The sequence below is a fragment of the Camelus ferus genome, chromosome 16 (assembly GCF_009834535.1).
Source record: "Camelus ferus isolate YT-003-E chromosome 16, BCGSAC_Cfer_1.0, whole genome shotgun sequence".
Lineage (NCBI taxonomy): Eukaryota > Metazoa > Chordata > Mammalia > Artiodactyla > Camelidae > Camelus > Camelus ferus.
In genome coordinates, this window is record NC_045711.1 from 1,486,580 (window position 1) to 1,501,691 (window position 15,112).

The window sequence follows — 15,112 nt, forward strand, 5'->3', positions numbered from 1 at the left end:
CACATTCTCATGAAGAGAGACAAAATAAATGAAGTAAATTAGCATTGTATATGGTATATCACAGAATAATGAATGCTGCAGTGAAAACCAAGTTAAGGTGGGGGATTTAAAGTTAGGTTCTGCAGGGCAAGTTCTCAGGACAAGTTGTTACCTTGTTTTTGGCCATGCTCAATTTCCTGGTAGACCTGAAGCCTTGAAAGTCTGGTAGGTCATAGGGGCAATGTCCTATAGAAAAGGGCAGTTAATCACCAAGAATATCACTGCTAAGTTTTCTTCTGGTGGGGATGTGAGATTCCCTTTAGATCAAAGTGAAGACTGCTGTCTTAAACTATGGGCTCAGTGCCAAGGATTATTCTATTCCACTGCTCACATTTCACCTCTAAGAAAATCACTTCCTTCTCTTCACTACCAGACAAGAATCTCATAGTATGCCTAGGACACAGGTAGGGTCTTGAGACAGAAAGAGCCCACTAAATGAAAGCATCATTAATGCATTCATCATATATCTTAAGATTAAAAAAGTAATGTTCCATCTCCATCCTCTACTGTCTTTCTCTCTTAACATCTCCTTCCTCATATATATGATAAAGCCTTTGAAAGAATAAACATTTATACTGCTACAAGGTCCTAAGAATTTTCAATGTAGAGTGTCCAATATAACTTTCTGCTCCAGTCTTACCTTTTCCCCCCAAACCTCCTAACTCAAAAAATATCCATAAATGTAGTCCCTATGAGTGATGCCTCTTTGTCTCCTTCTAATGTTATTTTATTAGTACACCAGTACAACTCCAACCTAGAGAATTTCTTCATCTTGATGTTTATCCAGATTTCAGCTCATCCATTTCTGAGTTGTACCTTTTCTTCAGCTTCCCTTGGAAGGCTGCTTACCCTGTCCTGGTAATTCTGCTGTTTCTCTGCTGTATTGTTCCTCAAACTGTCTATGACTACACCTGGAGATTGGCTTCTCTGTGACCTCTTCTTAGGGCCATGAAACTGGAAGGATGGGCTGAGATGAAGATGGGAAGAAAAGGCATGAGAGTGAGAAGTAAGACAGGAATGAGGGTGGAGGAATGAAGATGAAATATGAGGACATAGGGAGGGATGGGACAGGATGGTGAGCAAAAGGGGTAAGAAGGAAAAAGAAATTAGGGAAGGATGTGAGAGGATGGGAGAGGAGAAAGGATGAGAGAATTAGGAGTATCAAATTAGATGCCTAAGGAATGTTGATGAGGTCAAAGGTGGGTGTAGAGAAAATGAAGAATGAATAAGGATGGGAGATGAGAATAAAATTCCTATATGGAATCACTTCCCATTAGCATATGGCCATGGGATGAGTAGCACCTTTGATGTTACTGTTGGGCCCCACACTTCCAACCAGGAAAAGAAAAGTTTTAAGTTTTGCTGAAGGTAGAATGATGCAAAGCAGTCTAGGTACTCCTCTTCTGCTTCCTCTGGCTATGAAATGATCCTCAAAGGACAGAGAGTAGGACTGAGAGATGGAGGAGAGGAGAGAGGATGTGTGTGCTGAGGGTTCATCCTCCACAGCCCCATTGGGCCATCAAAGTCATCAGCCTCCCGCCTTTGGGTGCAGTGCCTGCCAAGATGGACTAAAGAACAGAGATGAAGTGTGTCTCTTTCCTGATACTCTCCAGACATTTTGGGGTTAAAGAGAATGAGCTTCCCTCCAAGGGAAAAATTCTTGAGAATGAAAACCATGAATGTGGACTTTAGCCACTGCTCTGTGACCTTAAAAAGTTCTTTCCTATGGCTGGGCTTGTTTCTACTTGTACCATAAGGAACTGGGACAATATCATCTCTCCAAAGTTCTTCACGTTAAGTGACCTTTGATTAGAATAGTCTGGATGAACCTTTTCATTGGGCTGAACCCAGAAAACATTTTGAGAGCGTTACTACCACCACTCCTTCGACCCCATGAGCATTTAACATTGCCCCAAACCTTCTATCTATTACACGCAAAGATCCCCAGTCTTTGACATCACTTCCTCCTGAACATTCATTCCAAACACTTAAGGGTGTTTTCCTTGGAAATTATCTCCTCTGTTCTGCCTATCCTCCAAGGCCAAAGGGTTTCTTTAACAGGTGAGAAACTTGTATTTCCCTTGGTATTTCTCTCTTTGTGCCCCTGAATGTGTTATATTGACAGATTTTTCTGCTTTTGAACCATCCTTACATTCCAAAGATATACTCCACATGAATATGCTGCATTTTTTTAATACAGTTAGAATCAGATAATATTTTGTTCAGAGTTTTCTCTTTTTGTTTATAACTTAAAGGTTTATAATTTACTTATATCATTTTTTTCTGGTTTTCTAGCTCATAATGAGCTTGTAGTTTTGCTTGAAAGTTCCCTTAAAGTTTGGCTATGGAGTTATTCTGGAGGGGCAGTTGAGAAGCCCAAAACTATCATTTTACTTTCTTCAATGCTTGTAGGTCTATTAAATTTTATATTTCTTCTTGGACCAATTTAGAATGTCATATTTTTTTCCAGGAAGTCTCCAGTTATATACATTAGGTATATAGTGGTTCACAATACTCATCGTGTTTAAGTAAACATTTTTATAACATACAGACGTGCAGGGAGCATAAATGTGGAAACAGTGGCATAGTTTCTTAAATCTCCCTCCTCAAAAAGAAAATAGTGCAACAAAGATAGCAAAACCCAAACCTCTTCAACATCTACAATAAAACTATGACAAATATAAGTAGTTACTTCTTTAGGATTACTCTTCTTGTTCTGTCTCCAATTTATTAATTTGGATACTTAGATCATTTGTTTTCAACTGCAGTTCTTTCCTGATAAACCTATTTAAAACTGAAACTATATCTTTTAATCAAATTTGCTTTTAATTTGTAGTTTTTCTTTATTGTTTTTTAGTTCCAAATATTTCATAATTTCCCTCATGATTTCCTTTTGAACCTAAAGTCTATTTTGTACGCTTCACTTCTAGTAATACCTTCTTAAATTTCCAGATATTTGGTAATTTTAGGACTATCCTATTTCATTTTTTTAAAATAGAAGTATAATCAGTTTATAATGCTGTGTCAATATCTGGTGTACAGCACAATGCTTCAGTCATACATGAACATACGTATATTCATTTTCACTAGAACTGTTCTTTTAGGATTAATCTCAAACTTTAGTGCAGTATGGTTAGAAAACATATTTGTATTATGCATTATAGATCAAGAACATATCAGTGGAGAATGAATATGTTTTCATTAGAATGTAGTGAGACTTTCTTTGTGGCAAAGTACATGCTACCGTTTCATGTTTGCTTAAAAGAATGGGTATTCTCTGTTAGGGGATGTTGTAATATACATAAAACATGCAAACTCAGTCATTTCCATTTGCTAGATTTTTTTCTGAATTTTTTTCTCATTTACTGCTTTCTATTTAACAGGACTTTCTCCTTGAGGTTGGTTTGAAAGTTACACATTCTGTTTTGCAAGCAAGGATGCTTCCTCTTACAACACATATCATTTTAATTTATCCCCACAGATTTCTTAAAAACATCTACATTTCCCCCCAAAAGCCATTTATCATGCTTTCATGTCCTTTTATTCCTCTCCCCTCATCCACTAAATAGTTGACGTTATCTAGTATTTTAGAATTTTATTTCAGACATTTTCTGTATTTTGTCTTGCTCTTTTAGTCAACAAGAATAAACTTTACTATATTATTTTCCCACTTCATTTTCCATAACTGTCACATCATTTTTTCTGAATATATTTCCCTTCTTATCTGAGTTCTTTGTTCAAGGGTGTTTTCAAGGCACATCTTGTCTGGAGAACTTTTTAGGCCTTCTGTAATTGAGAATAATTGTGCCCTCAAATTTAACTGACTCTTTGGCTGGATGTTAATTTATATACTTTTTAAACATTTTTTATTGAGTTATAGTCATTTTACAATGTTGTGTCAAATTCCATTGTAGTGCACATACATTTTTTTAAGTTATTTTCTTGTACTTTTTAAGATTATCCAACTGTTTTTTTAAATGTGACATCTTGTTGAGAAATCTGAATTCAATCTTAATTTTGCTTCTTTATATGTAATCCTCTCTTTCTCTCTGGAAGCTTTGAAAACTTTTACTTTGTGGTGTTCTTAAATTATATGGTGTTCAGAGATTTTTAAAAATTATTACTTTTCTTGAGAATTTCATGGGCTGTCTCATTCATAAGTTGTTCATATACTGTATTTCTGGAAAATCTATGAACATTACTCCTTGAAACATTTCCTTCCCTCTTCTCTCTCTTTTTATGGGACTTTCATTTGTAGAAGTTGACCTTTTTATTTATATCTTCTCTCTCTCTTACCCCTCCCCCATTTTTGGTATTTTTATTCTTCAGGGCTTACTGCCTTTAGGAGAGTACCACTATCTGATATTGTGGATTTCTGGATCACTAATTCGTTTCTTTCCTGCACCCATCCTGCCATTTATCTTCTCTGTTGACTTATTTACTTCAACTAACATGTTTCATAATGAATATTTCCCTTTGTTCTTTTTATGCTTTATATTCTCAGTATCTTCCCTAATATCCTTGAGTATTTTCATCAGGCTTATTTTAAAATTCTAACTCTTTTCCAATAATTTAGACTCACATGGCATACATTATTTATTTTTATTCTGGTTGTGCTCTCTGATGTCAGGTTAATTTGACATGTGTACTCATGATCCCAGAGATATTGCTGCCCTGTTTGATAACTGGTCAGGCCCTAGCTTTGTCCCTCTAGTTATTCACTTGAAGGAGGGTATGGGGACAGGATGGTCCCCAGAGAATGTCTCAGGCACCGCACAATTATCAGCCATTCCCACTTGTTGCCACTCCACGTAGAAACATCTACGATCACTAGGAAGAAGGCATCTTCTTAGCTTGTATTCCAAAAGCCTTAAGGATTTAAAGAGAGACCAAGTGAGTGGCCATGAGCTCACCTGTTTCTATCAGCTCTCCATGCTTGCAGGGCTTTTAACTGCCATCATGGCACCCCATGGAGAAGAGATGGCTGGCTTTCCCCCAATGGAAGGTTTTTGCTTCTTCCACATTAATATAATATTATCTGGGCATTTGGACACCAAATATAATAAATACATTTCCCAGGCTCAGCTGCAGCTAGGTGAGGCCAAGTGACCAAGTTCTGGCCAATAAGACATAAATGGAAGAGGTCTGTGCAGCTTCCCCCAGATTTTGGCCTTCATGGGAAAGGTTGTGTCCTCTACTTGACTTTTCCTTTTTATTATCAGTTAAAATGGAGACTTATTGGCAGAAGTTTAACAGTCACCTCGGACTACACTATGGAACCATTCTTTGAGGCTGGCAGAAAATCAAGAGCCTGAATTCTTTATAATTATGTGAGGCTTTTGGAATACAAGCTATATCAACATACCATGAGACTGCTTATCAGTACATGAAAGAAAAATAAATGCCCAACTTGTTAAAGCTACAATTATTCAGAATTTCCCTATTATAATAGCTAAACCATTATCATGTTCCCTACAAAATCCTACATACATAAGCAGGACAAATATCAAAAATTTCATTTCATGGAAGAAAATACTAGACTTATACAAAATAAGTGTGGGCACTTAGGTTAGGATCCAGGACTCCTGGGACCCAGCCCAGGATGCTTTCCTCATGAAACTTGGTGATGAGTTTGTTCCATGGTCTTCACGTTAGACGATGATTCTGCCCTCACTCTCTGCCTTGGTATGGGCTTCTGAATTTTATAATGTAGAAATAAAAATCAGACTCTCCAATCATCTTTGATTCAGTCTTGGTTGAGACTAGAGGACCCACACATTGCAACAGAAAGAACCTTGAGAAGACACAAGATTCCTTGAGTGCAAATGGCAAAGTCAGTATCACGATCAGTCCTGGCTTAAGCAGGTAAGGAAGAAGGTTAGAAAATAGCTACACACTAGTTACCATAATTTTTACCTTAAGTTTATTTATTTATCTTCTCATTATTAATTGTTCATAAACCTGTTTACTGAAAATAACATAGATCATTCCTGTATTGTTGAGAGCTTTGTTTTAACGGCTACAAGGATTTTTGATTCATAAGCTTCATTCAGTAAGTGTTTAGGTAGTTTCCTCTTTTTGGAGGAAAAAATACACGTTCACTTAAAGTTGTAAACCCTTTGCCATCCAATATTGATCTTACTTGCTAATATTTTTGAACATTAACCTAACCTCCATAATCTCACTGATCAAAATCCGACCAGACCTTTAGAATTATGAACATTGCAAAAGACATTTGCTTTCATGAAAAGTTTTTTTATAAGTAAAATAAGTGAATAGATATGCCACTCTTAACAGATTAACTGTAAAGAAATATACAAAATCTTGATTTTCCTCAATAATATCAAACTCATGGTGCAGAGTCAGGGGAGGGGAGTGGTGACAAGGTGCATGTGGGAATCAGAAATGAGACACTCGAGGTAGAAATTTCTGTGACGTTCCTCACTGAGGGGATGGAGGACACCTGCAGTTTCTCTGCAGGAGTCATTTGCCTCATGAAAAGGAGACCTTGCCCCTGACAAGCCTCCCCAGGGCCCTCTTCATGTCCTTGTTGCGCAGGCTGTAAATGAAGGGGTTCAGCAGGGGAGTCACCACTGTGTACATGACGGCCCCTGATACATCATCTTCTACTGAGTTTAAGGAAGAGGACGAGGGGCGCAGATAAGCCCTGATCACAGTCCCAAAGAACAAGGCAACAACAGCAAGGTGGGATCCACAGGTAGAGAATGCCTTGTACCTCCCTTGGGCAGAGGGGGCCCTAAGGATGGCTGAAACAATGTGGATATAAGAGACCAGGATGAGCACAAAGGGGATTAAAATGACTGCTCCCCCCAAGAAGAAGAGCACAAGCTCATTGACCCGAGTGTCAGAGCAAGACACCTTCATCAGGGGTCCCAGGTCACAGAAGAAGTCGGGAATGATCTTCTTAGAGCAGAAGGAAAGTCGGAATATTAGGAAGGTATGGGTCACGGCAACAAGACTAGTAAGGGTCCAGCAGGCAGTAACCAGGAGGACGCAGCGCCGGTGGCTCATGACCACTGTGTAGTGGAGAGGGTAGCAGATGGCCACGTAGCGGTCATAGGCCATTGTGGCCAGGAGAAATATGTCCATGTCCCCAAAAGTCAAGAAGAAGTAGAGCTGAGCCAGGCATTCTGCATAGGAAATGGACCTGCTCTGGGTCTGGATGTTCACCAGGGCCTTGGGCACGGTGGTGGAAGTGAAAAGGATGTCGTCACAGGACAGGGTGGCGAGGAAGAAGTACATGGGGGTGTGGAGACACCTGTCAGTGCCAATGGCGAGCACAATGAGCAGGTTCCCAGCCACAATGACCACATACATCCACAGGAACAGCAGGAAGAGCATGTGCTGCTGCTCTGGCCGCTCAGACAGTCCCCAGAGGAGGAACTCAGAGATGCTGCTCTGGTTCCCTCCTGCCATGAGCACAGAAGTCAGAGAAAGAGACATTGAGTGACACCCATTAACACTCTTCTAACACATTCCACTCTAGATGATTGATGAGCATACCAGGCTCTCAACTCTTGAGAAGAAAAACAAGAATGATCTTAGTTCATGGGTATTGGTCACCTACTACGTGCGCTGTATACTTTTTATTGAAGCCTACCAGATACAATATACTAGGAAGTGTGGGAGACAATTTAAGGGCATTAAACTGGATTTCTTGGTTTATTTCTCAGCCCTCCTTTCTGTTCCAAATTTCTTTAGTTGTAGTTTCTTTTTCTTCAGCTGCACTCTCAGGAGAGTCTAGAAGTTTTCACTTAATTCATTCATTCATTCCACAGGTATTAGGTACCAACTCTAGACCTGGTGGACTGCTGGATAAATAAGACAGTGATAATCATTAACCTCAAAGAAACGTCAGTCTAATGGGATACACATAACTGTCTATAAAAAAAATCCTGTAAAATGTTGATTCACGGTCCTTTGTGTAAAGCAAAGGATCTGGAACTTTACTGTGTCTGTTATAAAGGGCCACTAAAGCTACTTGAGCAGGAAGTGACATTCATGCTTGAGGAGACCCAATATGTGAAAAGCCTGTTCCTTTCCCAGGTGTGAAACCAACTGAAGGTTAGTTAGACCCAGAGTCGATCAGTCAGGTGGAGGCAAAAACCACCTTCTTTACGGAAAAAGATGAAGTGGGAAAATGTACCTTAGCTGTGTTCACTAAGTGAGCTTTTAAATATGCTTCGAAAGTTAAATCTCTTTCCCCTTTCACAGGCTCAGCTGGACGGTCACGTGTCTCTCCCACAGGGGAAGAGCCCGCCCCTCTAAAAGACAAAACTGGGAAGAAGAGAGCAAAGTGGCTGTTTCCTGAAAGTGAGCAGAATCCTGATGAGAAGGGAGAAGCTGAGGCCCCAAAGTCAGCAATCAGATGAGTCACTGGATAAAGCAGTGCAGAGGTCAGGGCTGCTGGTCTAACAGGAGAGGTCTTCATACAGAGAGAAACATCGGGAGTAGGGAGGGCTTGTTCCCCTGATGAGTGAGGCAATTGTATATGGATGAGCCTTCTCTCCATGACTGTTGGTAAAATTCCACGCGTTACCACACCAGTATCACCTACTACAGAAAATGTCACTGGTCCTTCCATGGAGAAAAGGTTGTCCCTGCACCGAATTTGCACAATATTTTGTCTACAGAATTTTTATGATTTTTTTCTGTTGGCACTTGAATTGAACATTTTCTTGTCCCTGTATTACCTGTAGGTTCTTTGATATATTTTGCTTTCTGCAAAATAGTAGCTGCAATAGTGCCTTGGATACAGCAAGATTTAAAGAATTATAAGAAAACTTTGAAAAATTCAAGCTTTACAGAGAATTCTGTAGAAAAAAAAATATCTCTATAGAGAAAAATTCCAGTACAGTATATCGCCAAGAATTTTCAAAATTTCATAAGACAGTTAAGGTTTGGGAAAGAATATTACAAAGGGGAAATAAAGAAACGCAGAGAAGAAATGTCTAGACACCAGGAAGATGTGAAATAGGAATGGAGGAAACGCTAGAAAGAAATTGAAGAAGTCATTTCTTCAGCGAAAACTCTAAGAAGTCAAAGGAAAATGACTAATACAGAAATCATTCGAAAGGACATAAAGGATAGATATTTAAAAAGGAAAATAAAACAAAAATTTTAAATGAGATTAAAAAGTTAGAGAGAAAGAGATGAGTATAGAAAACTAATAAAGGAGACCCAGTCTATGATAAACAGAGCCTCTAAGATGATAACCAAACATTGGAATAGAAGAAATATTTAAGATTATAATTTAAATAAACTTCACTGAAATGAAAGAAAACCTTACTCTACATATTGAAAAGACATCTCTTACACCTGGGAAAATTGATTTAAAAAATAGTCAATTCCAAAACATATTTTAGTACAATTATGACACTTTTAAGATAAAGAATCCTCAGACAGCCAGCTCCCCCCCCCAAAAAAAAAATCAAGGAAGTGACAAGGAGGAAAAATCAGGTTGGCATCAGTCTGACAGCAACATTCAAAGGCATAAAATAATAAAAGAACAGCTCAGGAAACTCAAAAATATAAAGGTGAGTCAAGGATTTGATATCAGCCAATCTGTACTTTGGGTATAAGGGCTTCAAGCAAAAAGTTCAGAACATAAAGAAATTCCAGGAATGTTGTTCCCATGAACTCTTCCTGGGGAAACTGCTAGAACAGGAGCTTCAGATAATCAAAAAGGGTTGAAGTAACCTCAGCAAAAGGACTAGTAAAAAGCACTAAGTATATATTTACTATAGAACTAAGATCAAAATGTGGGGTTAAATGTGGTAAAACAGTATGTAAATTAATATACTCTATTAATGTGGAAATAACTACCAATAAATGGGAGATGGAAGAGGAAAGTGAAAAGTATAATAAATTCCTGATTTTCCCTGAGGAACAGTTAGGAGAAAAGGAATTGAATATTAAGCAGATCTGTCAAATAGTAGGTGTTTCAGCCTATTCAAGAAAACAAAGATAGACTAAGAAAGATAATACTGTTGATAAAATAGTGTTATTGGAGGGTGGAAAAGAGGGAAGGAAGAAGAGAATAAATGCTACAACTTAACTTTCTTGTTGTTTAGACTAAGGAACAAAAGAGACTGTCTAAAGAAAGAGAGGACTCAGGGCACATGTTACATTGAGGTATTATCAGAATGGAATATGTCCTATGACGAGAGAGAAAGAAAGAGAAGGAACAGACTACATACTAAAGGACATAAAAGAGTGTGACAGGTAAAATAATCTGACAGAACTAGGCCAAACATATCAGTCATGTTAATAAATATAAATGAGATTAATGCCCCCTTTAAAGAAAAAACTATAAATTGACTCACCAACAAAACCCAACTCTACTCTGTATACAAGAGAATGAGCTAAAATAAAGGAATTCAGAACAGTTGAAAATGAAATGATGGGCAAAGGCATGGAGGCTAATGCAAACACAAGGATGTAATCTTTATATCAAACAAGTTGGTGATGGAACAAATGGATATCTACCTTCCAAAGAATGAACTGGGATCCCTACCTCAGACAATATTGAAAATGAACTCAAAATGTATTAAAGATCTTAATGTAAGAGCTAAAACCATAAAACTCTTAGAAGAACATAGGGAATAAATCTTCATGACCTTGGATCGGGCAATGGCTTCTTAGATATGACACCAAGAGCTTTGTCAACAAAAGAAAATGTAGATAAATTGGACATCATCAAATTGTAAAACATTTGTACTTCAAAGGACACCATCAAGAAACTGAAAAGACAACCCACAGAATGGGAGGAAATTCTTGCAAATCATAAATCTGATGAGAGATGATTGTCTAGAATATAAAAAGAAAAATTACAGCTCAATAATAGAAGACAGCTAACACAGTTTTAAAATGAGCAAAGGATCTGAATAGACATTTATCCAAAGAAGACACACAAATCAGCACGAAGCATATAAGAAATGTTCAACATCATTAGCCGTTAGGGAAATGCAAATCACAAAGTGCCATTTCACATCGCCTTCGATGGCTAGAATCAGTAAGCCAGATAACAAGAGTTGTCGAGGACGTGGAGACACTGGGACCCTGATAAACTGCAAGTGGGAATATAAAATGGTTCCGTTTCTTCGGAAAATGGTCTGGCAGTTTCTCAAAAGGCTAAACAGAGAGTTTGCATATGACTCAGCAATTTCACGTCCAAGAGAAATGAAAACATGTGTCTACATAAATGTTTGTACCTAAATCTTCACAGCAGTATTATTCATCATAGACCAAAATGGAACATGACCCAAATATCCATCAACTGGTGAACGAATCAATAAGATCTAGCACATCATGCAATGGAATGGTATTTGACAATTACAAAGAAGTGAAGTACTGATACACTACAACATGGATGGACCTTGAAAACATTGTGCTAAGTGGAAGAAGCCAGACTCAAAGGCTAACATATTGTATGATTCAATTTATATGAAATTTCCTGAATAAGCAATGGAGATCAGTGGCTGTCTAAGTCTGGGAGAGATGGGCTAGTGGGGGTGACAGGTAACCCATCAGCAGTGTGTCCCCATGAGCAACACACAGGAGCAGACGGAGGGGAAGAGGGTGAGCAACTCCTTGAGGGGCCAGAAAGAGGAGGGCCTGACAGAGACACTGGGATGCAGTGATCTCTGAGGGCATCACCCTCCACCTGGCCGGGGCAGGACTCAGCACACTGGGCTGCATGCCAGGCTCTGCCGGACGTCAATACAGGCTCAGAGCAAGACCCTCCTAAGTAAAGAGCATTTCCTGCAAAGTCAAACAGCAAAGCAGGTTTCTGCCAGAGCCTCCCTGCTGAGGAGGATGACGATGTTGGGGGCAGGACAGTGCTAAAGGAAGAGAACTTACATTCAGTGGGTCCCACCAGGACCCCAGACCCAGGAACATCCTAAACCTCTTTAGAGACACTGGAAGCAGACATTGTGCCAATGAGGAAAGTGAGGCTGGAAGAGGCTGAGTGAGGTGCCCCAGGTCACACACTGATGAGTAGCAGAATCTGGCTCCGCTCTTACCCCTGTAACTCCTGGTGCTGGGCACTGGTGTCCTGTACTTTGGAAGGGAGAAAGGCCAGGCAGAGCTGATGTTTCGGCTTAAATAGCTTCCTACTGGCCAACTCGCTGTCCATTCTGACTCTCTCTCTGAGGGCTGACAGATGCCATCTTGGGTCCCCTGAGTTCCCTCCATCAGTGCCTGCCTGACCATGACTGTCTCCCTGTGACCTGTCCATTCAACACCACCATCAATCTGACACTGCCTGTTCTATTAGACCAAATAGGATATCTTTCAGTTTCTTGGACACACAGGCTCCCTCAACCCCACTCGCTAGTCCTCAGCTCTGGTTTCTCAGTTACTCTTTCTTCTCCTGGAACATTCTCTCCACCATCACTTATCACCCCTGTTAATGCACTAAGTCCTCTACATCCCTGAGGTCTCAACATAAATGTCCCTAAGACGACTTCTCAGGCTATCTGCATCTTGCTGGGCATTCCATTATCAACCTTCACTGGCCTCTTTTCAACACCACTACAGTTTATAACATCTGCTTCATCAAGTTCAGCATCAGCACAAGAATGAAAGCTTGAGGAAGTCAGGGTCCTTGTGTGCTCTGTTCATCATGAAATTCCCCAGGGCTTAAGATAATACTTGGCACCAAAGAGATGTTCACTAAACAATGTCTGAGTGTATGAAGGCGTGAACACTGGAAGATGCATAATTCAACTTCTCCAGTTTACCTTCTGAAAACTAAGGCCCACAAACATGAGAAAAACAAAAAGGCAGCTTCCCTGAATTCACGTGTGGGTGGAAGGAGGGGTACTATCCACTGACCCTACATTCAAGAATTCCAGAACCTTTCATTGGCTGCAGACAAACTGTAGGCTTGCCTTGATGTAGGAGAGAGATTAGTGCACATTCTCAATTCCCACCCAAACTGAGACCTCTAATATCATGAACCAGTCCCATTGGAAAGAATTTCTTGATCAAATCACATGCTCCCTTTTTCAGGGTGCCCAAGTTTCTGAGTCTCCCCACCGGGGCTAGAATATGAAATCCACAGCCATCATAAAAAATTCACCCTGGGATTTTCTGTGTGTAAAAGAAACTCTTCTCTCACCAGTGCACCCATGCTGTCCAAGGAGGGGGGCTGGCTCTTACTCCTTCCTGCTGTCCTGTTTGTGAAGCCTTTCTGGACACACCAGCCACAGGGATCCTCCTTTGTCCATTCTCTCCCATCGCTTATTTTCTCTGTTCATTTGGTGGCTGCCATAAACTGCCTGAGGAATCTATTGTCTCCAGGTGGAGAAGTCTTTTAGATTTACATCATCTTTCCTAAGAATGTTAACAAATGCTTAGGTATTTTCTTCCCCAATTGACTCTTATCATTGCAGAGATGGAAGGCATACCTTATCCACCTTCATAGCCCTCTCTGCTCTAGGACAGCTTGGTCCTTGTTTGCTGTCATGCACGGGGGCCGTCTTGGGGCTTGTGTTCCACCCCAGCTGTCAAGCTTACCTTCCTGCCTGGGTTCGTCACTGAGGACCTACTGCCTCTTCAATGCTCTGCATCATTGGGAACTGACATGAAAAATCTGCTCAAGTACTCAGAGGCTGTTCCTTTGTGGAGCAATGAACATAATAACAGACTCGTGTGCAGGCTACCTGCCTCTGCTGCAGCAAGCGTGTCCTACACCCCCACTGCAGCAGGACTGCAGACTGGGGTATTTCTGTTCATTAACATCAGGACCTCTGAAATAACCGTAGGGTTCTCAGCCCTGGGCTCTAAAGGGACTTGTGCTATGTATATATTTCCCAGGTAGCCTCAGTGTGAGCCTCTCAGGGCTCCTGTGGGAGTTTGAAGCTTAATAATTGCCCCCTGCCCTCTACATCCCCTCAGGAGCAGTTGCTGAGAAAGGGAGAACTATGTGGTCCAGCAGCATTGGGAGTTCCTTTCAGAAAAGTTATTAACTGCTTGTCTCTTGGGCTCAGCTAAAGAGCCACCCCTTCCATCCAAAACTGTCTCCTTTGGTCGATGATATCTGAAGTGACACTCTTTAATTCAGTCACAAAATGGCTCTGCTAAAATTATGATACCTTGTGTGGAGGAAATAACCTCTTCAGATAGTAGAAAATGTATGAAGTCATGGAAATTCTCACTCAATGTAGTTTTTTCTCAGAATTTTTATGAGAAGGTCATGATAAGCTTGGTGGAGGGAAGGAGAGAGAGACAAATATTGGGACACAATGGTCTGTGAGCTTCTATTGAGAGAACATTGAGGACTAAGGGGCACCAGGAGTAGTGGGTGCCAGGAAACTCCAGACCCTGGACATGCTTGCTGACGCACTACAGATCCTTCATGACAGTCAGCTCCTGGCTCACCAGCAGCTGCCCTCCCCAGAATGGGTATCTGCACTTGGTCCTCTAAATACAGCTGCTGCAGATGTGATCAGAGCTTAGACCCAGCACAGCCCCATTTCACCAGCAATGACATATGAACCTCATGGTAACCACAAACCAAAAACCTATAACAGATAAACAAAGTAAAAAATAAAAATAAGAGAATATAAACATAACACTGTAAAAAAAAAAAAAAAAAGACAAAGAAAGCCATTTCATAATGATAAAGAGGTCAATTCAACAGGAGGCTATAGAATTTGTAAATATTTGTGTACCCAAAAGAGCAGCATATAAATATGTACAGAAAATATTAATAGAAATTAAAGGGAGAAATAGAGATGGCAATAGAATAATAAGTAGTGTTTTAACACACCACTTACTTCAATGGATAAATCACCAGTCATAAAATCAACAAGAAAAAAATGGATTTAAATGACAAATTAAACCAGATAGGCTTAGTAGCCCAAAGCAGCAGAATGTACATTCTCTTCAAGGGCACATGGAACATTCTCTAGGATAGACCACATACTCAGACATATAAGAAGCTTCAACAAATTTAAGAGGATAGAAATTATTTCAAGAATCTTTTCTAACCACAATGGCATGAAACTAGAAATCAACCACAGAGGGGGACAAATGAGAAAAA

At 39.9% G+C, this 15,112-nt stretch overlaps 2 protein-coding genes across 8 annotated transcripts in view; both read right to left on the reverse strand.

Annotated features, from left to right (window-relative positions):
* LOC106730703 (leucine-rich repeat-containing protein 37B-like) overlaps nt 1-15,112 on the reverse strand; it is a 77,918-nt gene that overhangs the window by 21,173 nt on the left and 41,633 nt on the right. For 2 of the 6 annotated variants that reach the window (XM_032498005.1, XM_032498000.1), the window contains one exon: nt 7,689-7,871. The exons of 2 other annotated variants lie outside the window; for them this stretch is intronic. In XM_032498005.1, the coding sequence (XP_032353896.1) occupies nt 7,820-7,871 (52 nt within the window). In that variant the 3' untranslated portion in view covers nt 7,689-7,819. Of the gene's footprint in view, nt 1-106; nt 226-7,688; nt 7,872-15,112 lie in introns of those variants that run through there. 2 more of the 6 variants (XR_004326500.1, XM_032498001.1) reach the window with 2 other exon arrangements.
* On the reverse strand, nt 3,103-7,526 carry LOC102515450 (olfactory receptor 1P1). 2 transcript variants are annotated; one of them, XM_032497998.1, is made up of 2 exons: nt 6,557-7,526; nt 3,103-3,492 (listed from the first exon to the last, which is right to left on the reverse strand). In XM_032497998.1, the coding sequence occupies exons 1-2, from the start codon at nt 7,501-7,503 to the stop codon at nt 3,402-3,404; spliced, it is 1,038 nt and encodes a 345-aa protein (XP_032353889.1). In that variant the 5' UTR covers nt 7,504-7,526; the 3' UTR covers nt 3,103-3,401. The 2 variants fall into 2 exon arrangements, with proteins under 2 accessions (XP_032353889.1, XP_014418450.2); XM_014562964.2 differs by lacking the exon at nt 3,103-3,492 and having other exon boundaries at nt 6,279-7,526.